Below are 24,279 nucleotides of genomic sequence, written 5' to 3'. Positions count from 1 at the left end.
AAGATCCTCCTCAAAACGTCACCAACGTTTTTGTGTGCTACAGATTGGTACAGACTGACAGTCGAATGTCAGTTGGAAGGTGTCATCGACAGCATACGGCTTGATGTCCTTTTCAACAAAAAGCCTGCTGCTTTCCGACAGTCGACACTTCCCCACGACTTGCGACCCGATGAGGCAGTTTACCCGGATTCTTCTGCAAGAGATGCTTTCCAACACTGACGGTGCTGTGGAGAGCTACCTTATTTAGCGTTCTATAAACAATAAAATATGAATGCTTTTAAAGACTCTTAGGCAGACAATGGTCCGATCAGCGCGAGGAGGTCTCCCATTGCCTGTTTTGGAAGACGAGCCGGCTGTCTTCGACTACGACGAAGTAGAATGGAGGTGAACTATCGCTACTGCCCCTTGGCGGTGGTTTTAAGAAGGGTAATGACAACAAACCTGACTATGGTGACGTGTTGCTGTTGTCATGTGGACATCACATCATGGGACACATCACCCTCGAGACCTCCTATAATTGTGCTCACTGCCCGCTAGACCATTTATCGCTAAGACAACTTAGCCCGAGTTGCTCGACTGGTAACGATGTCGCACGTTAGGTCCGAAAAAATAAAGTCTCTCATTAGTCAATTGTTTCCAGAAGAGAGACAACCGGAAGGGATCAGGAGACGGAGCCCCGAAGGAAGGAGAAGAAGGACCGTGCCCAGATATGATGCTAGCGTGCAGGAGTCACTGGAGACATCCAGCCTGCGGTCGTCCTCCCAAGATCTCCCACACCCCCACGTTAGTAGTAGCACCCAATATCTCCAACCCTCCCCTGTTAGTAGTAACACCCAAGATCTCCAACACCCCCCTCTTAGTAGCACCCAGGATCTCCAACACTCCCCTCTTAGTAGCACCCAGGATCTCCAACCCTCCCCTCTTAGTAGCACCCAGGATCTCCAACCCTCCCCTCTTAGTAGCACCCAGGATCTCCAACCCTCCCCTCTTAGTAGCACCCAGGATCTCCAACCCTCCCCTCTTAGTAGCACCCAGGATCCCCAACCCTCCCCTCTTAGTAGCACCCAGGATCCCCAACCCTCCCCTCTTAGTAGCACCCAGGATCCCCAACCCTCCCCTCTTAGTAGCACCCAGGATCTCCAACCCTCCCCTCTTAGTATTAACACCCAAGATCTCCAACCCTCCCCTGTTAGTAACACCCAGGATCCTCAACACTCCCCGGAACCCAGTGCCATCAGCGGAGACGAGGTGGTGACGGCACAGGGTAATGAGGAGCAGGCTTCATCTCCGAGTGGTGAAGACATGCTGGGCCCTCAGCTTCCATGCCCCGACTCTGGCCGAGAGCAGACAGATGGTGAAGACACGCCTGGCCCTCAGCTTCCATGCCCCGACTCTGGCCGAGAGCAGACAGATGGTGAAGACATGCTGGGCCCTCAGCTTCCATGCCCAGACTCCGGCAGAGGGCAGAGAGACGAGGGGATTCCGGCCGACTTGATGATCAAGAATTTGGACACTGGAGAGGAGATCCCGTTGATCCAAGCAGTGGAAAAACTTCCTTCAGAAATCTACCCTCTCACCCGGCACATCATGGTGAGGACCCAGGAATTCGGCAATTATGATGCAGACCAGTCAGATGATGATGATGACGACGATGGGTTGAGAGCTCCGGGGACAGACACGGACACAGAAGATGGAGGAGGACAAGTGGAACAGAAGGATCTGGCTGAGAGGTTTGGAGAGGTGGCTGTCAATGAGGTGAAGAATGTTCACGATGATGCAGCCCAATCAACCCAACTACAACAACAACAACAATTAGATGAAGAACAATCAGATGAAGAACAGGCAGAATCTCCAGTGACATACATAGAACAGCTCAAATCGGAGGATGGTGACAATGCAGAAGCTCTGGAGAAAGACACAGAACAACAGTCAGATGATGAGGACATAGTAGAAGCTCTGGAGACAGCCTTGGAACGACAATCAGATGATCATGATGACAAGGCAAAAGCTCTAGCGACAGACATAGAACAACAACATTCAGATGATTATGACAGGGCGTCTGTGCAGCTGGACGAGCAACTACTCGAGGACTATGGAATGGAGGTGGACGATGTGGACTATGGAGAGAAGGCCATCGATGAGGTGAAGAGTGTTCACGATGATGCAGCCCAGTCAGTTGATGGCACGGCAGTAACTCCAATGACAGACAAAGACAAAGAACAAGGAGAACTGCAAGAGAAAAGAGACGATCTGAGGAAGTTCATGGGGAATTCTGTGAAGGGTGCCAGGCATTTTGTTAGGAAGTATAAGGATAAAGTCGTCGATAAAGGGACGAGTGTTGGTGATGATGGAACCCAGTCAGAAGCTCCAGTGATCGACAGGTCTAGGCTACAAGCAAGAACAGACCGGCTGAAGAGGTTCATGGGGAGGTCTGTGCAGGGGGCCAAGGATATGGCTGAGAAGTATGTGAAGAGTGTTCGTGGAGATGCAGCCCGTTCACCCCAACCACAAAACCAACAACCATCAGATCAGGCAGAATCGAGGGTGACGACAGACACAGACGGAAGGAGATTGAGACAGAAAGTAGACGGGGTGAGGAGGTTTGTGGGGAGGTCTGTGAGGGGGGCCCAGCTTCTGGCTTACAAGTATCGAGAAAGGGCCATCAGTAGGATTAAGAGTGTTTATTCTGACCAGGACGATGAGGGGAAGCCATACACTGGGCCAGCCAAGTTCAAGGCAGCGCACGGCTTTGAGGGTCCTTTCAACTTTGATCACCTTAAGCTCATCCAGGACCTGAGTGGAGAGCACACGGGGCCTGTGTGGAATATGAAGTTCTCTCACTGTGGGAGGCTGTTGGCGACAGTCGGGCAAGACAGAGTGGTACGCGTCTGGGTTCTAAAGAATGCCTATGACTATTTCTACAATATGAGGAACAACCCTGAGGGTTGCGCGGCACCTCCACCTTCTCAGAAAGATGTATGCTCCTCTGACACGGAGGACAGGAATGCCCCCTTCTGCCAAGTACCCTTCTGCGAGTACAAAGGTCACAAGTCTGACCTCCTGGACCTGTGCTGGTCAAAGGACTACTTGCTACTCTCCTCCTCCATGGACAAGACGGTTCGATTGTGGCACATATCCAGGAGAGATTGTCTTTACTGGTTCCCTCACAAGGACTTTGTCACGGCCATCGCTTTCCATCCCAGGAAGCAATTGTTCTTCCTGAGTGGCTCTTTGGATGCGAAGCTCCGCCTCTGGAGCATTACCGACAAGAGGGTGGTGCTGTGGAACGAGGTGGAAGGCCCGAAGAACAACCTCATCACCGCCGCTAACTTCTGTGAAACGGGGAAATACGCCATCATCGGAACCTACGATGGCCGCTGCATCCTCTATGACACAGAGAACCTGAAATACCACGCTCAGATTGACGTGAGGACCTCTTGGAGGAGAGGTTTAGGAAAACGTGTTGGCCCTAAAATCACTGGAATTGAGCCTCTTCCCGGAGAGAATAAGATTTTGGTGACGTCCAACGACTCACGCATTCGCCTGTACGACCTTGCGGACATGACTCTGTTGATGAAGTACAAGGGCTACACCAACAGCAGGAGCCAGATCAAGGCCAGCTTTAACCATGACTACTCGTTCATTGTCAGCGGCTCCGAGGACAAATATGTGTACGTCTGGAGCACCTACCACGACTCGGGAAAATCCCCCTCTGTGCGACGGGACTGCAATGACTTTTGGGAAGGATTTAAAGCGCACAATGCACTGGTCACCTCGGCCATCTTTGCTCCACACCCCGGCCTCATTATCCCGCAGGAAGCCGAGTGTAAGAGCATGGGTTCCGAGGACTCTCAAACCATTCCCTCTGGGACCCTCAAGACGGTCCGCACAGAGATTCTAATCTCTGCCGACTTCACCGGCGCCATCAAAGTTTTTACCAATGTAAAAGGGAGAGAGGTGGAACTGAAAACGGACACAGGTCTGCAGGGACACGGAGTAAGAGGGGAGGACTCTTCTCCGAGTAGTGTTTCAAGTGTAGGAACGGAAAGGTAGTTGCAGCAGAGGACAAAAAAAAGTCCAGATGGTTGACCTCCTGTCCATAAAGAAAGACTACAGGACCTTGAATTAAACCTGTCCCCCCGTTTTTCTTTGGCAGTTGGTCAGCTGGTACGTATGTCCTTTTTTAATGTATATTTTTTTTACTTATAGGAGAATATAGTGAAGGCGTGGGCAGCATTTTTTTCCAGGGCTTTACTGACGTCTTCTTATTGATTGTGTGAGTGAAGGGCCACTTTGAATTGAAACATCGGGACATTGCTGAATTGTTTAAAGCTGCATCAATTTGGTAGACATGACAGATTTACAATAGGGTATCTGCCAGGCCAGTAAGTAGAGATGTCCCGATACTGTATAGGTATCGGGAATAGTATCGGATCGGCCCTTATTTGTCATATCGGTATCGGCGAATATGCCAGTCTAGCCACAGATCCGACACAGGGGTAAGGGGTTGATACTATGGCAGGTAAATAAAATATTGGGACATGTGGAGTTTGCTTTGGAGTTGCCCAAACTGCAAGTGCACATTTGAGTGAGGAGTCTGCTATAAACACAACACGAGATATATAGCTAGATAGCTATAAACACATGAGATCACGACACTGGTATCTGTATTCGGTATCGGTATCGGCTAACACAGGAATTGAGGTATCGGGATCACACTTTTAGACCATATCCGTGGTAATCATATGGACAAAAAATGGGAAATGTTGGTGTAGTCAATAAAAATCTAATTTTAATTACTTCCTTTGAACGAAAATGTGTTGCGTGATGACGTGCCGAGTGGACACCCCCATTTAATGGCATTTCTATCTCTGCGACCCCCCCAATTTATATTGTAAAATCCATGTTGATTTAACTCTGAGAGTGTGCAAATGGAACCAAACAGACCAGTTAGGTTCCATCCCACTGAGCAATAGCCGGCTATTAGACGTGCGTCTAAAAATGGGATAAAAAACGTCTACAAATTTAAGTTTTTTAGACGTCTATTCTTAGATTAGACGCTGAGTAGACGTTGTTTAAACGTCTATATATAGACCGTCTATATACCGTCTATATATAGACGTCTAATCAACGGCTAATCTAAGAATAGACGTCTAAAAAAACGTTCATTTTTAGCCGTTTTTTATCCCATTTTTAGACGGCCCTTTAGACGAATATTAGACGTCTATTCGACCAAAAAAATGCTCAGTGGGATTTGTACACTCTCAGATTACAGACCCATAAGGGTCCATTTGTACACTCTCAGATTACAGACACATAAGGGTCCATTTGTACACTCTCAGATTACAGACCCATAAGGGTCCATTTGTACACTCTCAGATTACAGACCCATAAGGGTCCATTTGTACACTCTCAGATTACAGACACATAAGGGTCCATTTGTACACTCTCAGATTACAGACCCATAAGGGTCCATTTGTACACTCTCAGATTACAGACCCATAAGGGTCCATTTGTACACTCTCATATTACAGACCCATAAGGGTCCATTTGTACACTCTCAGATTACAGACCCATAAGGGTCCATTTGTACACTCTCAGATTACAGACACATAAGGGTCCATTTGTACACTCTCAGATTACAGACCCATAAGGGTCCATTTGTACACTCTCAGATTACAGACCCATAAGGGTCCATTTGTACACTCTCAGATGACAGACCCATAAGGGTCCATTTGTACACTCTCAGATTACAGACCCATAAGGGTCCATTTGTACACTCTCAGATTACAGACCCATAAGGGTCCATTTGTACACTCTCAGATTACAGACACATAAGGGTCCATTTGTACACTCTCAGATTACAGACCCATAAGGGTCCATTTGTACACTCTCAGATTACAGACCCATAAGGGTCCATTTGTACACTCTCAGATTACAGACCCATAAGGGTCCATTTGTACACTCTCAGATTACAGACCCATAAGGGTCCATTTGTACACTCTCAGATTACAGACCCATAAGGGTCCATTTGGTTCCAAACTATCATGAGCTGGAAAAAAAGGCATTAACTTTAGAAATATGCAGACACACTAGTCTCTTGGAGACAGACTGTTTGTTGACTAACTTCAGATTCTCAGGGAAAAGAGGGCGCTGTTGCTCCTTGGTTTTGCCAACGGGTACCCAGATTGTTCAGACACGATAAGGTTTGTTTATTGTTGCATGAGAAATGTTGCACATTAAGAAAATCATCCCCCCCTTAAATAATTAGATTTCGGGAACCACTGTTCTATAGCTCTGACCAACACACACACACACACACACACACACACACACACACACACACACACACACACACACACACACACACACACACACACACACACACACACACACACACACACACACACACACACGTGGAGGCAGGCAGGCAGGCAGACTCACTACACTAATTGCTGGTTAGCGCCCCTCAAAAAAAGTGATTGGCATCAGTGAGACATTTGATCGCTTCCATCCATCTCTTCATTTGAAGACACGAGACTCTCTGGGTCTCCCACTAGCACGCTGGGAGGACTTACGGCAGTGATACATTGCCGGCGTACTTATGCCGGTCCGATCTAATGACCATGAAGTGCCATTCCTTATATGGGGTCGTGGGCAACATGTCATATGACATGTCACACATAAAACCCCCATAATTGTGCTCACTGCCTCCTGGCTCATTGAAGATAGCTCGGCTGACCCTGTAGATAATGTGATGATGACAAACCGTTATTCCGGAAGAATAGATTCAGTATTATGTCCACCGAAACGCAGTCGGACAGAAGGTCTCATCGGAGGGAGCACTGATGAGGGTGAGCGAATGACTGCGTCCGGAGATACTGATGTGGAGTCTCCGGGGCCATCTGGCCTGCTGTCCTCAATGAGTACTGTCAGCAGTAGCGGCAGCGAGGATCTCCAGCACTCCCTGGATCTCGCCAAGGCCATCAGCGGAGGAGACAAGGTGGTGGCAGCCCACGGTGATGAGGTGGTGCGGGCTTCGTTTCCCGGTGGTGCAGAAGACACGCCGGGCCCTCTTCGGCTCCCGTGCCCCGACAGAGAGCAGACGGACGAGGAGATCCTGTCCGACGTGATGATCAAGAACCTGGACGTCGGAGAGGAGCTCCCACTGCTCCAGGTGGTTCAGAGTCTTCCCTGGGGAGTCTACCCACTCGCCCGGCACATCATGACGAGGACCAACGAGTACAGCACTGACGATACTACGGAACAGCTAGATGATGACAAGGCAGCGGACGGAGGAACACTGAAGCAGAAAACAATCCACCTGAAGAAGTTCATTGGGAAGTCTGCGAAGAGGGCCAAGAATATCGCTGAGAAGTATGGAGAGAAGGCCATCAAAAAGGTGAAGAGTGTCCGCAATGATACAGCCCAATCGACACAACAACAACAACAACATACATATGATGCTGATGACAAGGCCGAAGCTCCGGTGACAACAAACACAGATGGAGGAAAACTGAAACAGAAAACAGACCAGCTGAAGGAATTCATGGGGAAGTCGGTTAGGAAATCCATGCATATGGTTGAGAAGTTTGGAGAGAAGGTTGTCAGTAAGGTGAAGAGTGTTCACAAAGACACAGCCCAATCACCCCAACAACAACAGCAACAATCAGATGATGATCACGATGACGACAGGGCAGAAGCGTCGGAGGCAGACACAGATGAAGTCGAGCTCAAACAGAAAAGCCAGCAGCTGAAGCAGTTACTGGGAAAGTCTGTGGCAGGGGCCAAGCATCTGGCCAAGTATGGAGAAAAGGCAATCAACAAGGTGAAGAGTGTCGTTCACGACGACGTCGTCTTCTACGCAGACCAGGGCGACGAGGGGAAGCCGTACACCGGGCCCGCCAAGGTCAAGGCGGCGCACGGCTTCGACGGTCCTTTCGACTTTGACCAGATCAAGGTCGTCCAGGACCTGAGCGGAGAGCACGTCGGGGCCGTGTGGACCATGAAGTTCTCCCCCTGTGGGAGGCTGCTGGCGACGGCCGGCCAGGACAAAGTGGTACGCGTCTGGGTCCTGAGGAACGCCTTTGACTATTTCAATAATATGAGGATGAAGCACAATGCCGAGGATTATAGCGTGTCACCTTCGCCGTCTCAGAAAGGCGCGTGCTGCTCTAAATCGGACTCGGACGTTGCGGCCGACGTGCCAGAGGACGCCGCCGACACGGAGGATGCGAACGGCCCCTTCTGCCAGGTCCCCTTCTGCAAGTTCAAAGGACACACGTCGGAGGTCCTGGACCTGTCCTGGTCAAAGTACAAAGGTCACATGTCCGATTTCCTGGACCCGTCCTGGTCAGAGAACTTTTTCCTGCTGTCCTCCTCCATGGACAAGACGGTTCGATTGTGGCACATATCCAGGAGCAAGTGTCTGTGCTGCTTCCAGCACTTTGACTTTGTCACGGCCATCGCCTTCCATCCCAGGAAGAACTGGTTCTTCCTGAGTGGCTCTCTGGACGGGAAGCTGCACCTCTGGAACATCATAGACAAGAAGATGGTGCTCTGGAATGAGGTGGTCGGCCAGAAGCCACAGCTCATCACCGCCGCCAGCTTCTGTTCTACGGGGAAATACGCCATCGTCGGCACCTACGACGGCCGCCTCATCTTCCATGACACGGAGCACCTCAAGTACCACACTCAGATTCTTGTGAGGTCCTCCAAGAGGAGAAATACAGTTGGCCGTAAAATCACTGGAATTGAGCCTCTCCCCGGAGAGAATAAGATTTTGGTGACGTCCAACGACTCGCGCATTCGCCTGTATGACCTTGCGGACATGACTCTGTTGATGAAGTACAAGGGCTACACCAACAGCAGGAGCCAGATCAAGGCCAGCTTTAACCATGACTACTCGTTCATTGTCAGCGGCTCCGAGGACAAATATGTGTACGTCTGGAGCACCTACCACGACTCGGGAAAATCCCCCTCTGTGCGACGGGACCGCAATGACTTCTGGGAAGGATTTAAAGCTCACAATTCAGTGGTCACCTCGGCCATCTTTGCGCCACACCCCGGCCTCATTGTCCCGCAGGAAGCCAGGGCGGAGAAGCCGGGAGCCGAGTGCAAGAGCATGGGTTCTGAGGACTCTGAACTAAAGACGGGCCACACAGAGGTTCTACTCTCTGCCGATTTCACTGGTGCCATCAAAGTTTTTATCAATGTAAAAGGGAGGGAAGTGGCATTGAAAACTGACACGGGTCTGCAGAGACACGGACGTGCCAGGACAAGATGGGAGGACTCTTCAAGTGGTTCAAGTGGAGGAACGGGAGGGGGGCCGTAAGGACTCTAAGGGGCCGTGCGGTGGCCACAGAAAGCATTTTTTTAGCTGCTATAGCGCCTTTCTTCCGTGCATAAGATAAGTACTAGGACTCCTCTTCCTAATGATGGGCATTGTGTTTCAGTTCTCTGCGGTCAGCGTCAGAGTCCCCTGGGTGAAAATAATTCAACTTTTGGAGAGGAGCACCGCTCATCAGTGGCACTTTCCTGTTCAGATGGCCAGAGCGACATGCCCACAAGGGGGAAACGTTGAGCAGAGGCATCTTGCTCAATAAAAATGTATTGCTCTGGACACGATATCCAAAGCGTTGATACAAAATAAATCACTTTCTGTGGGCAATCTGGGCCCGGAATGTGGTGTATGTCTGATGTATATTGATAAGAGCGCCCCTCACTTCACACAAGTGTGATTTTTTTATATTTTTTGAGGGGCGCTATTTCTTTCAATGCATGGCTTTTGAAAATACGTCATATGGCAACCAAGTCTATGGACTTTTAATATTTGTTTAGAGCACTTTTTAACAAGAATCGTTTGCCAGCCGTAAGTCTGTAGACTTTTAATGTTTGGGCACTAAATGAGTCTGACGATGTAAGTGAGTCGGCATGTGGCCAATAGAAATACATCTTGTGACTGGTTTCGTTTAATATAATATAATTGTCCATCACACGCAATTCACGGCAGGTAACAAACAGGCTTCAAAATAAAAGCAATGCTGTTTTAGTCCACACACATTATTAGAAAATTCGTTTTATTTTCTAATTTCCAGGTAACCTTTCACGGGCCGGTCAGAGTCGGCCAAAGGGACGGAATGCCCAGGTCTAGAAACATCTATCTATAGATGCATCAAGTCTCTCTGCGTGTGTATGTACATATACGTCTGTTAGTAGTCCACGACTCCACGTAACTCGAGAACCGTTAGCCCCAAAAACATTCGAAACACACGTCCCACACCCCCACACGGGAATGCAGTGCCCGGTGTCGAGTTGGTCGGTCGGACCCACGGTTGTCCAGAACCGCCACAAAGGGCCTCTGCATGGGCCAGACTCCATATTTGGGAATGCCTGACAAAGCAAGAACTTCATATATGGGCATAAAAGGGGGACACAGCTGACATCACTGCATATACTCCATATTTGGGCATGCCTGACAAAGAATTCCATATATGGGCATAAAAGGGGGATACAGCTGACATCACTTCTGACATCTGCATAGACTCCATATTTTACGCTGGGGACGCACGCTGTGGGCGCTGGGGGGCGTGTTTCCTCCTCCGCGTCATCAGTGCCCATACCTGAGGCGGGGTTGGCGAGAGGGCCCTTCTGTGTGGAGTTTGCATGTTTTCCCCGTGTCCCATAAGGTATAGGTACCCTCACATGTTCTCCCCGTGTCCCCTAGGGTAGGTACCCTCACATGTTCTGTCCCCTAGGGTAGGTACCCCCACATGTTCTCCCCTTGTCCCCTAAGGTAGGTACCCTCACATGTTCTGTCCGTGTCCCCTAGGGTAGGTACCCTCACATAAACATGCATTAATCCTGGCCTCTAAACTACCTCCCCCTGGGTCGCCTGATGGAGGGGAAAGGAACTGGTCGGAATAACGTGTTCCTTTCATGCGCTACGTCCGGCCGGGAAAATTCCCCCCTGTCAGGTGAAAAGAAGCAGCTTGGTGTCCTCATGCATAGAAGGAAGCATGAGGTCAGTCCGCTGCCCCCCCCAGGTTGGCAGAGGAAGTGTAGCGTCCAGGATTACATTAGATAATTGACACGGATTACATTAGATAATTGACACTGACTGGGTGGGGAAAAAATGGGTTGCAAAATCGTGGGACAAAAAGACTCCATATTTGGACATGCCTGACAAAGAACTCCATATATGGCCATAAAAGAGGACACTTACATAATAACTGGGTGGGGCAGCATTTCCAACTTGCATCGTTCCAGTAGGCCAGTGCCCCACAGGCACCGCTCTAGTCTATCTATAAATGCACCAAGTCTCTGTGTGTGTACGCACGTCTGTACGTCTGTAATCCACGTAACTCCAGAACCGTTCGCGCCACCGACTTCAAATTCGACACGCGTTCCACACGCCCACAGGGAGTGCATCCAATACCCTCCATTGACTCCCTACTCATCCAATACCCTCCATTGACTCCCTACCCATCACCAATACCCTCCATTGACTCCCTACTCATCACCAATACCCTCCATTGACTCCCTACTCATCACCAATACCCTCCATTGACTCCCTACTCATCACCAATACCCTCCATTGACGCCCTACTCATCACCAATACCCTCCATTGACTCCCTACTCATCACCAATACCCTCCATTGACTCCCTACTCATCACCAATACCCTCCATTGACTCCCTACTCATCACCAATACCCTCCATTGACTCCCTACTCATCACCAATACCCTCCATTGACTCCCTACTCATCACCAATACCCTCCATTGACTCCCTACTCATCCAATACCCTCCATTGACTGACTCCCTACTCATCACCAATACCCTCCATTGACTCCCTACTCATCACCAATACCCTCCATTGACTCCCTACTCATCACCAATACCCTCCATTGACTCCCTACTCATCCAATACCCTCCATTGACTCCCTACTCATCCAATACCCTCCATTGACTCCCTACTCATCCAATACCCTCCTTTGACTCCCTACTCATCACCAATACCCTCCATTGACTCCCTACTCATCACCAATACCCTCCATTGACTCCCTACTCATCACCAATACCCTCCATTGACTCCCTACTCATCCAATTTGCGTTTGCGATCTGCTTGTATTAAACAACGTTAAACTCACCATCATTGCAGCTCTAGGCCAAGCTTGAATTATCCTCTTTCAATCTGCCGAGCTTTTGTTTCATAAAAATCCACCGTAGACATGTTATGAGATACTTTCTGTCAAGAAATTCTAAGCATGTATTTCTTTTTCTAAGTGTTGCAGTTTGGAAGCACTCGTTTTTATTAACGGGTCGCGCTGCTGACTCCTGCATTATGTGCAAACTCGAAACAGGTGGTACGCAGGGCCGTGCAGTGACTTACGACGAGGGGCGTTTTGCAACTCTAGATACATCCCAATATAAAAAAATCTAGAGTTGCAAATTGCGGCTAGGGTCAGGCATGGTTTTACTGGAGTTAAGTTTAGGAATAGGGTTAGGTTTATGCATAGTTTTACTGAGGTTAAGGTTAGGAATAAGGTTAGGTTTTACCGTTTAAGCATAATTTACTTAGGTTACTTTCGGAATACCAGGCCACGCAGTTCCGCCAGCTGTACGCCCGAGGCGAGTTGGTAAAGGGGCGACTCGTCTGGTATTCGACATGGGTACAACGGTATTCATTATTGCATAATAACCGGGTGGGGGCATGCATTTCAACTTGCATCGTTCCAAGTAGTCCAGTGCCGAATGAGCACCGCTCTAGAGGGTCTGGACAGGGCCCCTAGCTGCCATGCAATGAGCACCGCTCTAGAGGGTCTGGACAGGGCCCCTAGCTGCCATGCAATGAGCACCGCTCTAGAGGGTCTGGACAGGGCCCCTAGCTGCCATGCAATGAGCACCGCTCTAGAGGGTCTGGACAGGGCCCCTAGCTGCTCTAGAGGGTCTGGACAGGGCCCCTAGCTGCTCTAGAGGGTCTGGACAGGGCCCCTAGCTAGAGGGTCTGGACAGGGCCCCTAGCTAGAGGGTCTGGACAGGGCCCCTAGCTGCCATGCTGAGGGTCTGGACAGGGCCCCTAGCTAGAGGGTCTGGACAGGGCCCCTAGCTGCTCTAGAGGGTCTGGACAGGGCCCCTAGCTGCTCTAGAGGGTCTGGACAGGGCCCCTAGCTGCCATGCAATTAGCCAATATTGATCACACCTCATCCTACAGATCTCCATATATGGAGCCTGTTCTGACATCATAGACTCCATATTTGGGCATACCTATAAACTGACTGAAATAACATTTATTGCCCTATGCCCAACCACACTAACAGTGGTGGAAAGTAACTAAGTACTTTTACTTAAGTACTGTACTTAAGTGCAATTTTGAGGTATTTGTACTTTACTTGAGTATTTCCAATTTCCAGTACTTTTACTTCTACTCCACTGCATCTCAGAGCAGAAATTTGTACTTTTACTCCACTACAATTATTTGAAAACTTTAGTTACTAGTTACTTTGGAGATTTTAACTTTGATTAGAAAACATACACTAACCACTTCAACCCTATACATTTTGGCCATTTGAAAATAGCCGATCTACAAGCTCACAATGCGTCACGTTGCGACGCATTGTGAGCTTGTAGATCTGCTATTTTCAATAGACTTTGTACACATTTTGAACTTGTGAAGTGGGACATTCTGCAATATGAGTACTTTTTAATTTTTTAATTTTAACCACCTGGACCCTTATTAAATAACTCGGTGTCAAATGAAACCAAAATGGGTCCATTTGGTTTCATTTTACAGTGAAACTAAACCAAAAATGGACCCATTTGGTTTCATTTTATACTCTCAAAAGTTAAATTATTGTGAAACATCTGCATTACCTAATTTACAAGAAGTCTACACAATTAGAAAGCAAAATAATTGTTCTTATGCTCAATGTTTGCCTGTTAATCTCTCCTAATGGTACCAACATCAATACAGCATGGAGAATTGTGGACAAAAGTCTTATCCAACAATAACAAAATATTCTTTAGTTTTGGGCCATGAGAGAGTCATCAAATGGTGCTCCGTGTGGCTCAAATAACGCCACATAAATAAATATTGGGCCTCGATATGAAAAGGGTTGAAAACCACTGACTGTTTGTACACCATGCTATTATTGTCCAAGGTTGTTGAACCATGGACAATGGCGCCTCCTCGTGGCCTAGTGGGGAAGGAGGAAGAAAACGGTCATATGACCAACAGGCAGCACGACATGCAGCGGTGGTCTTTTTTTTTACTTCCTCAAACTTTGAATTGCTCCACGACCACAAAACAACTAGTCAGTGTTCTGGAGTTCCTGCTTGCTCTCTGTTCTCTCTCTGTTCTCTCTTAAAACCACCACAGTGTTCCTACTACAACAACCTACATTTCTCTTCTCTCTTTCAACATCTATGTTCGTCCGACCTGCCAGGAAACGAAACCGAAGAACTAGAACTAGAACCAGAAGAACACAGCAGACAGAGAGACAGACAGAGAGACAGACAGACAGACACTAATACTGTAATATAGTATCTCTGATGGCCTAATGGCAAGCCCACCAGACACCAGCACAACACAACATGATGGGCTTAACAATAGGAACAACCAACAACAACAACCACCACACAGGTATTTATTTATTTGTACTCTACGTCTCTAAATGTTATGATAAATTGAAAAAAATGGGGTGGACCCTATAGTTGTGTAAACAAGTGTAAATGCTTTATTATAATCTTTATTATTTTAATGGCAAGCCCAGAAGACACCATATAGCAGAACATAATGGGTTGTAGGCTATGTCCCTTTTTCTTTTCTTTTTTTACTTTCTGATGATTTCCTGATTTCTGTTTTTATAGAAGTGTATATTTGTATGTCTCTCTTTTAAGAGTCTAAATATTCTGATGAATTGAACATGGTGGACCCTATAGTTGTAAACAAGAGTAAATGGTGGACCCTATAGTTGTAAACAAGAGTACATGGTGGACCCTATAGTTGTAAACAAGAGTAAATGGTGGACCCTATAGTTGTAAACAAGAGTACATGGTGGACCCTATAGTTGTAAACAAGAGTAAATGGTGGACCCTATAGTTGTAAACAAGAGTACATGGTGGACCCTATAGTTGTAAACAAGAGTACATGGTGGACCCTATAGTTGTAAACAAGAGTACATGGTGGACCCTATAGTTGTAAACAAGAGTACATGGTGGACCCTATAGTTGTAAACAAGAGTAAATGGTGGACCCTATAGTTGTAAACAAGAGTACATGCTGTATTATCAATGGTTCCTCCACTTGTACAGTCACGGTTTTTATGTCCTTTCGTTTGAAATGTACCCATTATCCTTGAGGGAGTTCCAGGGGGTCCCCCAGCTAAATGCTAGTTTGGAACCAAATGGACCCTTATGGGTCTGTAACTCTGAGAGAATTGAATTAACATCGATTTTACGATATAAATTAGAGTCTCAGAGATAGAAATGCCATTAAATGGGGGTCCGTAGACTAATGCATGTCAAACTGGGGGTCCTTGAAATGAACCGGGTTGAGAATCACTGCTAGAGCTGTCAAAAAACTAAATCTTGTGTTATGGGGGGTCCTTGGCATATCTTTTCAAATGGGGGGGGGGGGGGGGGGGGGGGTCCAAGGGCTAGTTTAATTAGTGTAAATTTGGGGGTAGTCCTTGACAAGTTTAACCCATTTTGACCTGGGAACGATTCTACAAATGTCTTCTAAATCCTGACAGTTTTCTGAAAAACTCTCAAACATTCTCATGTCAAGGTCCCCCAAGATTATATGTAATCGGCCTCTGACCCCCCATCTGAAAATATGTTGTTCCAGGGACCCCCCCCCCCCCCCCCCCCCCCAGAAGCAAATATTTGAGTTAAAAACGTTGGCTCTGAAAGAATATATATATTCAAAGATTTGCGCCACATTTACCAGATTTTTCAAAAATAGCAGGCCTACAAGCTCGTAGCGCGGCACTCGGTGCCGCGCTATGAGCTTGCAGATCTGCTATTTTTCAATGGCTAAAGTATAACTAACAATGCTTAAAACACCAAAAGGGGTTCCTGCCCAGAATGGGGTAAGAACCACTGTTCCACATACTATGAAATAAAACATTTCAATCCATTTTCAATCGCTTTATTATAGGAACAACCAACCACCACCACCACCACACAGGAGAAGACAACATGAGCCTCATCATCATCTTCTGTGTGTCCCCGTGAGGTTCCGCGTCGCGCCATGGTGCTTCCTCCTGCTTCTGCTCTCCTGCATGACCAGGTATTTAGTTCATATGTTTGTTACGTCTCTAAATGTTATGATGAATTGAAAACGGTGGACCCTATAGCTGTTGTAAACAAGCAGAGATTAAAACGACCTCTGCATCCACGGGATGCACTACCACTGATGTAAATAGGTTTTCAATGTAATGGGTCCCGGGACCCAGGGGTGGTCTTTTAGATGGGTCCCAGGGACCCAGGGGTGGTCTTTTAGAGGGTCCCGGGACCCAGGGGTGGTCTTTTAGATGGGTCCCAGGGGTGGTCTTTTAGATGGGTCCCAGGGGTGGTCTTTTAGATGGGTCCCAGGGACCCAGGGGTGGTCTTTTAGATGGGTCCAGGGACCCAGGGGTGGTCTTTTAGATGGGTCCCGGGACCCAGGGGTGGTCTTTTAGATGGGTCCCAGGGGTGGTCTTTTAGATGGGTCCCAGGGGTGGTCTTTTAGATGGGTCCCAGGGGTGGTCTTTTAGATGGGTCCCAGGGACCCAGGGGTGGTCTTTTAGATGGGTCCCAGGGGTGGTCTTTTAGATGGGTCCCAGGGGTGGTCTTTTAGATGGGTCCCAGGGGTGGTCTTTTAGATGGGTCCCAGGGACCCAGGGGTGGTCTTTTAGATGGGTCCCAGGGACCTTTTATAATCAACATTAGAGTACAGTACTGAGTACAGTAATGGGTCCCGGGACCCAGGGGTGGTCTTTTAGATGGGTCCCAGGGACCTTTTATAATCAACATTAGAGTACAGTACTGAGTACAGTATTGGGTCCCGGGACCCAGGGGTGGTCTTTTAGATGGGTCCCAGGGACCTTTTATAATCAACATTAGAGTACAGTACTGAGTACAGTAATGGGTCCCGGGACCCAGGGGTGGTCTTTTAGATGGGTCCCAGGGACCTTTTATAATCAACATTAGAGTACAGTACTGAGTACAGTATTGGGTCCCGGGACCCAGGGGTGGTCTTTTAGATGGGTCCCAGGGACCTTTTATAATCAACATTAGAGTACAGTACTGAGTACAGTAATGGGTCCCGGGACCCAGGGGTGGTCTTTTAGATGGGTCCCAGGGACCTTTTATAATCAACATTAGAGTACAGTACTGAGTACAGTAATGGGTCCCGGGACCCAGGGGTGGTCTTTTAGATGGGTCCCAGGGACCTTTTATAATCAACATTAGAGTACAGTACTGAGTACAGTATTGGGTCCCTGGACCCAGGGGTGGTCTTTTAGATGGGTCCCAGGGACCTTTTATAATCAACATTAGAGTACAGTACTGAGTACAGTAATGGGTCCCGGGACCCAGGGGTGGTCTTTTAGATGGGTCCCAGGGACCTTTTATAATCAACATTAGAGTACAGTACTGAGTACAGTAATGGGTCCCGGGACCCAGGGGTGGTCTTTTAGATGGGTCCCAGGGACCTTTTATAATCAACATTAGAGTACAGTACTGAGTACAGTAATGGGTCCCGGGACCCAGGGGTGGTCTTTTAGATGGGTCCCAGGGACCTTTTATAACCCAGGGGTGGTCTTTTAGATGGGTCCCAGGGACATTTTATAATCAACATTAGAGTACAGTACTGAGTACAGTATTGGGTCCCGGGACCCAGGGGTGGTCTTTTAGATGGGTCCCAGGGACCTTTTATAATCAACATTAGAGTACAGTACTGAGTACAGTAATGGGTCCCGGGACCCAGGGGTGGTCTTTTAGATGGGTCCCAGGGACCTTTTATAATCAACATTAGAGTACAGTACTGAGTACAGTATTGCATCCCAGGTGACATAATTGCGTCCTTTCTCAATTTAGTAAGTCTAAGGATACAGGATGCAGGCTATTTGCAAAGTCAAAGTCATACGATTTGTCACACACGTTACCGCAGTGAAATTTGTTCTCCGCATTTGACCCATCTCTTGGAGCGGTGAGCCGCAGCGGTGAGCTGCAGCGTGTGCCGCGCTCGGGAATCATTTGATTAGTAGATTTGACCCCCAATCCAACCCTTTGATGCTGAGTGCCAAGCAGGGAGGCATTGGGTCCCATTTTTACAGTCTTTGGTATGACCCGGCGGGGGATCGAACCCCGACCTCCCAGTTTCAGGGCGGACACTCTAACCACAAGGCCACTGTCTGGTCATCATGCATCACTGCACTACTGTACTACTGTACTGTTTTTTTATTCTAGTTTATTTTGCTAGCTTTAGTTATAATAATCAGTTATTCTGTTTTCTACATGAATATAACCACCCATATAAAATTAAATGGGAGTGGGAGTTAATGCTGCAATTTGTACAAATGGCAAAATATGACTCCTAATGTTGTTGAAGTGGGACTCATACAATGTCCCTGGGACTCATTCTAAAAGACCATCCCTGCATCCCGGGACTCATTACATTGAAAACCTATTTACACTAGTAGATCACTGAAGAAGTGTAAATGCTTTATCATAGTAAGTCAACAAAGTATGTTTTTGTATTGACTTGTGCTTTCGTTTTGAAATAGGTGTACCCATTCTACACACTGTGAAATAATGAAATGTACCCATTCTACACACTGTGAAATAATGAAATGTACCCATTATACACACTGTGAAATAATGAAATGTACCCATTCTACACACTGAAATAATGAAATGTACCCATTCTACACACTGAAATAATGAAATGTACCATTCTACACACTGTGAAATAATGAAATGTACCCATTCTACACACTGTGAAATAATGAAATGTACCCATTCTACACACTGTGAAATAATGAAATGTACCCATTCTACACACTGTGAAATAATGAAATGTACCCATTCTGCACACTGTGAAATAATGAAATGTACCCATTCTACACACTGAAATAATGAAATGTACCCATTCTACACACTGAAATAATGAAATGTATAATGAAATGTACCCATTCTACACACTGAAATAATGAAATGTACCCATTCTGCATATAATGAAATGTACCCATTCTGCACACTGTGATGTACCCATTCTACATAGTGTGAAATTACATTTTCAATCAATCCATGTCAACCAGGTGCAGCCGGTGTCAGACGAAGCCCAGCAACATCATCCTCATCCTCGCCGATGACCAGGATGTCCAACTCGGGGGATTGGTGAGTCTCTAGGTTGTGTTTTAGTAGTAGTAACTAAAGGTGGCCTTACACTAGCCCATTTAGTGTTTTAGTAGTAGTAACTAAAGGTGGCCTTACACTAGCCCATTTAGTGTTTTAGTAGTAGTAACTAAAGGTGGCCTTACACTAGCCCATTTAGTGTTTTAGTAGTAGTAACTAACGGTGGCCTTACACTAGCCCATTTAGTGTTTTAGTAGTAGTAACTAACGGTGGCCTTACACTAGCCCATTTAGTGTTTTAGTAGTAGTAACTAAAGGTGGCCTTACACTAGCCCATTTAGTGTTTTAGTAGTAGTAACTAACGGTGGCCTTACACTAGCCCATTTAGTGTTTTACTAGTAGTAACTAAAGGTGGCCTTACACTAGCCCATTTAGTGTTTTAGTAGTAGTAACTAAAGGTGGCCTTACACTAGCCCATTTAGTGTTTTAGTAGTAGTAACTAAAGGTGGCCTTACACTAGCCCATTTAGTGTTTTAGTAGTAGTAACTAAAGGTGGCCTTACACTAGCCCATTTAGTGTTTTAGTAGTAGTAACTAAAGGTGGCCTTACACTAGCCCATTTAGTGTTTTAGTAGTAGTAACTAAAGGTGGCCTTACACTAGCCCATTTAGTGTTTTAGTAGTAGTAACTAACGGTGGCCTTACACTAGCCCATTTAGTGTTTTAGTAGTAGTAACTAACGGTGGCCTTACACTAGCCCATTTAGTGTTTTAGTAGTAGTAACTAAAGGGGGCCTTACACTAGCCCATTTAGTGTTTTAGTAGTAGTAACTAACGGTGGCCGTACACTAGCCCATTTAGTGTTTTAGTAGTAGTAACTAAAGGTGGCCTTACACTAGCCCATTTAGTGTTTTAGTAGTAGTAACTAAAGGTGGCCTTACACTAGCCCATTTAGTGTTTTAGTAGTAGTAACTAAAGGTGGCCTTACACTAGCCCATTTAGTGTTTTAGTAGTAGTAACTAAAGGTGGCCTTACACTAGCCCATTTAGTGTTTTAGTAGTAGTAACTAAAGGGGGCCTTACACTAGCCCATTTAGTGTTTTAGTAGTAGTAACTAAAGGTGGCCGTACACTAGCCCATTTAGTGTTTTAGTAGTAGTAACTAAAGGGGGCCTTACACTAGCCCATTTAGTGTTTTAGTAGTAGTAACTAAAGGGGGCCTTACACTAGCCCATTTAGTGTTTTAGTAGTAGTAACTAAAGGTGGCCGTACACTAGCCCATTTAGTGTTTTAGTAGTAGTAACTAAAGGGGGCCTTACACTAGCCCATTTAGTGTTTTAGTAGTAGTAACTAACGGTGGCCGTACACTAGCCCATTTAGTGTTTTAGTAGTAGTAACTAAAGGTGGCCTTACACTAGCCCATTTAGTGTTTTAGTAGTAGTAACTAAAGGTGGCCGTACACTAGCCCATTTAGTGTTTTAGTAGTAGTAACTAAAGGTGGCCGTACACTAGCCCATTTAGTGTTTTAGTAGTAGTAACTAAAGGTGGCCTTACACTAGCCCATTTAGTGTTTTAGTAGTAGTAACTAAAGGTGGCCTTACACTAGCCCATTTAGTGTTTTAGTAGTAGTAACTAAAGGTGGCCTTACACTAGCCCATTTAGTGTTTTAGTAGTAGTAACTAAAGGTGGCCTTACACTAGCCCATTTAGTGTTTTAGTAGTAGTAACTAAAGGTGGCCTTACACTAGCCCATTTAGTGTTTTAGTAGTAGTAACTAAAGGGGGCCTTACACTAGCCCATTTAGTGTTTTAGTAGTAGTAACTAAAGGTGGCCGTACACTAGCCCATTTAGTGTTTTAGTAGTAGTAACTAAAGGTGGCCTTACACTAGCCCATTTAGTGTTTTAGTAGTAGTAACTAACGGTGGCCTTACACTAGCCCATTTAGTGTTTTAGTAGTAGTAACTAAAGGTGGCCTTACACTAGCCCATTTAGTGTTTTAGTAGTAGTAACTAACGGTGGCCTTACACTAGCCCATTTAGTGTTTTAGTAGTAGTAACTAAAGGTGGCCTTACACTAGCCCATTTAGTGTTTTAGTAGTAGTAACTAAAGGGGGCCTTACACTAGCCCATTTAGTGTTTTAGTAGTAGTAACTAAAGGTGGCCTTACACTAGCCCATTTAGTGTTTTAGTAGTAGTAACTAAAGAGGCCTTACACTAGCCCATTTAGTGTTTTAGTAGTAGTAACTAAAGGTGGCCTTACACTAGCCCATTTAGTGTTTTAGTAGTAGTAACTAAAGGTGGCCTTACACTAGCCCATTTAGTGTTTTAGTAGTAGTAACTAAAGAGGCCTTACACTAGCCCATTTAGTGTTTTAGTAGTAGTAACTAAAGGTGGCCTTACACTAGCCCATTTAGTGTTTTAGTAGTAGTAACTAACGGTGGCCTTACACTAGCCCATTTAGTGTTTTAGTAGTAGTAACTAACGGTGGCCTTACACTAGCCCATTTAGTGTTTTAGTAGTAGTAACTAAAGGGGGCCTTACACTAGCCCATTTAGTGTTTTAGTAGTAGTAACTAAAGGGGGCCTTACACTAGCCCATTTAGTGTTTTAGTAGTAGTAACTAAAGGTGGCCTTACACTAGCCCATTTAGTGTTTTAGTAGTAGTAACTAACGGTGGCCTTACACTAGCCCATTTAGTGTTTTAGTAGTAGTAACTAAAGGGGGCCTTACACTAGCCCATTTAGTGTTTTAGTAGTAGTAACTAAAGGGGGCCTTACACTAGCCCATTTAGTGTTTTAGTAGTAGTAACTAAAGGTGGCCTTACACTAGCCCATTTAGTGTTTTAGTAGTAGTAACTAAAGGGGGCCTTACACTAGCCCATTTAGTGTTTTAGTAGTAGTAACTAAAGGTGGCCTTACACTAGCCCATTTAGTGTTTTAGTAGTAGTAACTAAAGGGGGCCTTACACTAGCCCATTTAGTGTTTTAGTAGTAGTAACTAAAGGTGGCCTTACACTAGCCCATTTAGTGTTTTAGTAGTAGTAACTAAAGGGGGCCTTACACTAGCCCATTTAGTGTTTTAGTAGTAGTAACTAAAGGTGGCCTTACACTAGCCCATTTAGTGTTTTAGTAGTAGTAACTAAAGGGGGCCTTACACTAGCCCATTTAGTGTTTTAGTAGTAGTAACTAAAGGTGGCCTTACACTAGCCCATTTAGTGTTTTAGTAGTAGTAACTAAAGGGGGCCTTACACTAGCCCATTTAGTGTTTTAGTAGTAGTAACTAAAGGTGGCCTTACACTAGCCCATTTAGTGTTTTAGTAGTAGTAACTAAAGGTGGCCTTACACTAGCCCATTTAGTGTTTTAGTAGTAGTAACTAACGGTGGCCTTACACTAGCCCATTTAGTGTTTTAGTAGTAGTAACTAAAGGTGGCCTTACACTAGCCCATTTAGTGTTTTAGTAGTAGTAACTAAAGGTGGCCTTACACTAGCCCATTTAGTGTTTTAGTAGTAGTAACTAAAGGTGGCCTTACACTAGCCCATTTAGTGTTTTAGTAGTAGTAACTAAAGGTGGCCTTACACTAGCCCATTTAGTGTTTTAGTAGTAGTAACTAAAGGTGGCCTTACACTAGCCCATTTAGTGTTTTAGTAGTAGTAACTAAAGGGGGCCTTACACTAGCCCATTTAGTGTTTTAGTAGTAGTAACTAAAGGGGGCCTTACACTAGCCCATTTAGTGTTTTAGTAGTAGTAACTAACGGTGGGCCTTACACTAGCCCATTTAGTGTTTTAGTAGTAGTAACTAAAGGGGGCCTTACACTAGCCCATTTAGTGTTTTAGTAGTAGTAACTAAAGGGTGGCCTTACACTAGCCCATTTAGTGTTTTAGTAGTAGTAACTAAAGGGGGCCTTACACTAGCCCATTTAGTGTTTTAGTAGTAGTAACTAAAGGGGGCCTTACACTAGCCCATTTAGTGTTTTAGTAGTAGTAACTAAAGGGGGCCTTACACTAGCCCATTTAGTGTTTTAGTAGTAGTAACTAAAGGTGGCCTTACACTAGCCCATTTAGTGTTTTAGTAGTAGTAACTAAAGGGGGCCTTACACTAGCCCATTTAGTGTTTTAGTAGTAGTAACTAAAGGTGTCCTTACACTAGCCCATTTAGTGTTTTAGTAGTAGTAACTAAAGGTGGCCTTACACTAGCCCATTTAGTGTTTTAGTAGTAGTAACTAAAGGTGGCCTTACACTAGCCCATTTAGTGTTTTAGTAGTAGTAACTAAAGGTGGCCTTACACTAGCCCATTTAGTGTTTTAGTAGTAGTAACTAAAGGTGGCCTTACACTAGCCCATTTAGTGTTTTAGTAGTAGTAACTAAAGGTGGCCTTACACTAGCCCATTTAGTGTTTTAGTAGTAGTAACTAACGGTGGCCTTACACTAGCCCATTTAGTGTTTTAGTAGTAGTAACTAACGGTGGCCGTACACTAGCCCATTTAGTGTTTTAGTAGTAGTAACTAACGGTGGCCTTACACTAGCCCATTTAGTGTTTTAGTAGTAGTAACTAACGGTGGCCTTACACTAGCCCATTTAGTGTTTTAGTAGTAGTAACTAACGGTGGCCTTACACTAGCCCATTTAGTGTTTTAGTAGTAGTAACTAAAGGGGGCCTTACACTAGCCCATTTAGTGTTTTAGTAGTAGTAACTAAAGGTGGCCGTACACTAGCCCATTTAGTGTTTTAGTAGTAGTAACTAAAGGTGGCCTTACACTAGCCCATTTAGTGTTTTAGTAGTAGTAACTAAAGGTGGCCTTACACTAGCCCATTTAGTGTTTTAGTAGTAGTAACTAACGGTGGCCTTACACTAGCCCATTTAGTGTTTTAGTAGTAGTAACTAACGGTGGCCTTACACTAGCCCATTTAGTGTTTTAGTAGTAGTAACTAAAGGTGGCCTTACACTAG

The 24,279-nt window shown here is 45.9% G+C and overlaps 3 protein-coding genes across 3 annotated transcripts in view; all 3 read left to right on the top strand.

Annotated features, from left to right (window-relative positions):
- Positions 1–1,302: 1,302 nt before the first annotated feature.
- Positions 1,303–4,053, top strand: LOC306940291 (WD repeat-containing protein 44-like; the record flags this gene model as incomplete). The annotated part of the gene is made up of 1 exon (XM_079525313.1): positions 1,303–4,053. One exon carries the CDS (start codon positions 1,303–1,305, stop codon positions 4,051–4,053), a length of 2,751 nt encoding a protein of 916 aa, XP_079381439.1.
- A 2,809-nt stretch (positions 4,054–6,862) lies between these two features.
- Positions 6,863–9,334, top strand: LOC306940290 (WD repeat-containing protein 44-like; the record flags this gene model as incomplete). Its single annotated transcript, XM_079525312.1, has 3 exons — positions 6,863–7,285; positions 7,478–7,603; positions 7,817–9,334. 3 exons carry the CDS (start codon positions 6,863–6,865, stop codon positions 9,332–9,334), a joined length of 2,067 nt encoding a protein of 688 aa, XP_079381438.1.
- Positions 9,335–19,294: 9,960 nt separating this feature from the next.
- The window catches only part of gnsb (glucosamine (N-acetyl)-6-sulfatase (Sanfilippo disease IIID), b), a gene marked incomplete at its 5' end in the record, with an annotated part of 40,619 nt that continues 35,634 nt past the window's right edge, over positions 19,295–24,279 (top strand). The window contains one exon of the mRNA XM_079525311.1: positions 19,295–19,384. Within this exon, the coding sequence (XP_079381437.1) occupies positions 19,295–19,384 (90 nt within the window). The remainder of the gene's footprint in view (positions 19,385–24,279) is intronic.

This window comes from Electrona antarctica (genome assembly GCF_951216825.1).
Source record: "Electrona antarctica genome assembly, chromosome: 16".
Lineage (NCBI taxonomy): Eukaryota > Metazoa > Chordata > Actinopteri > Myctophiformes > Myctophidae > Electrona > Electrona antarctica.
Note: the sequence above shows the minus strand (reverse complement) of the source record. Positions and strands in the feature narration are given on the sequence as shown.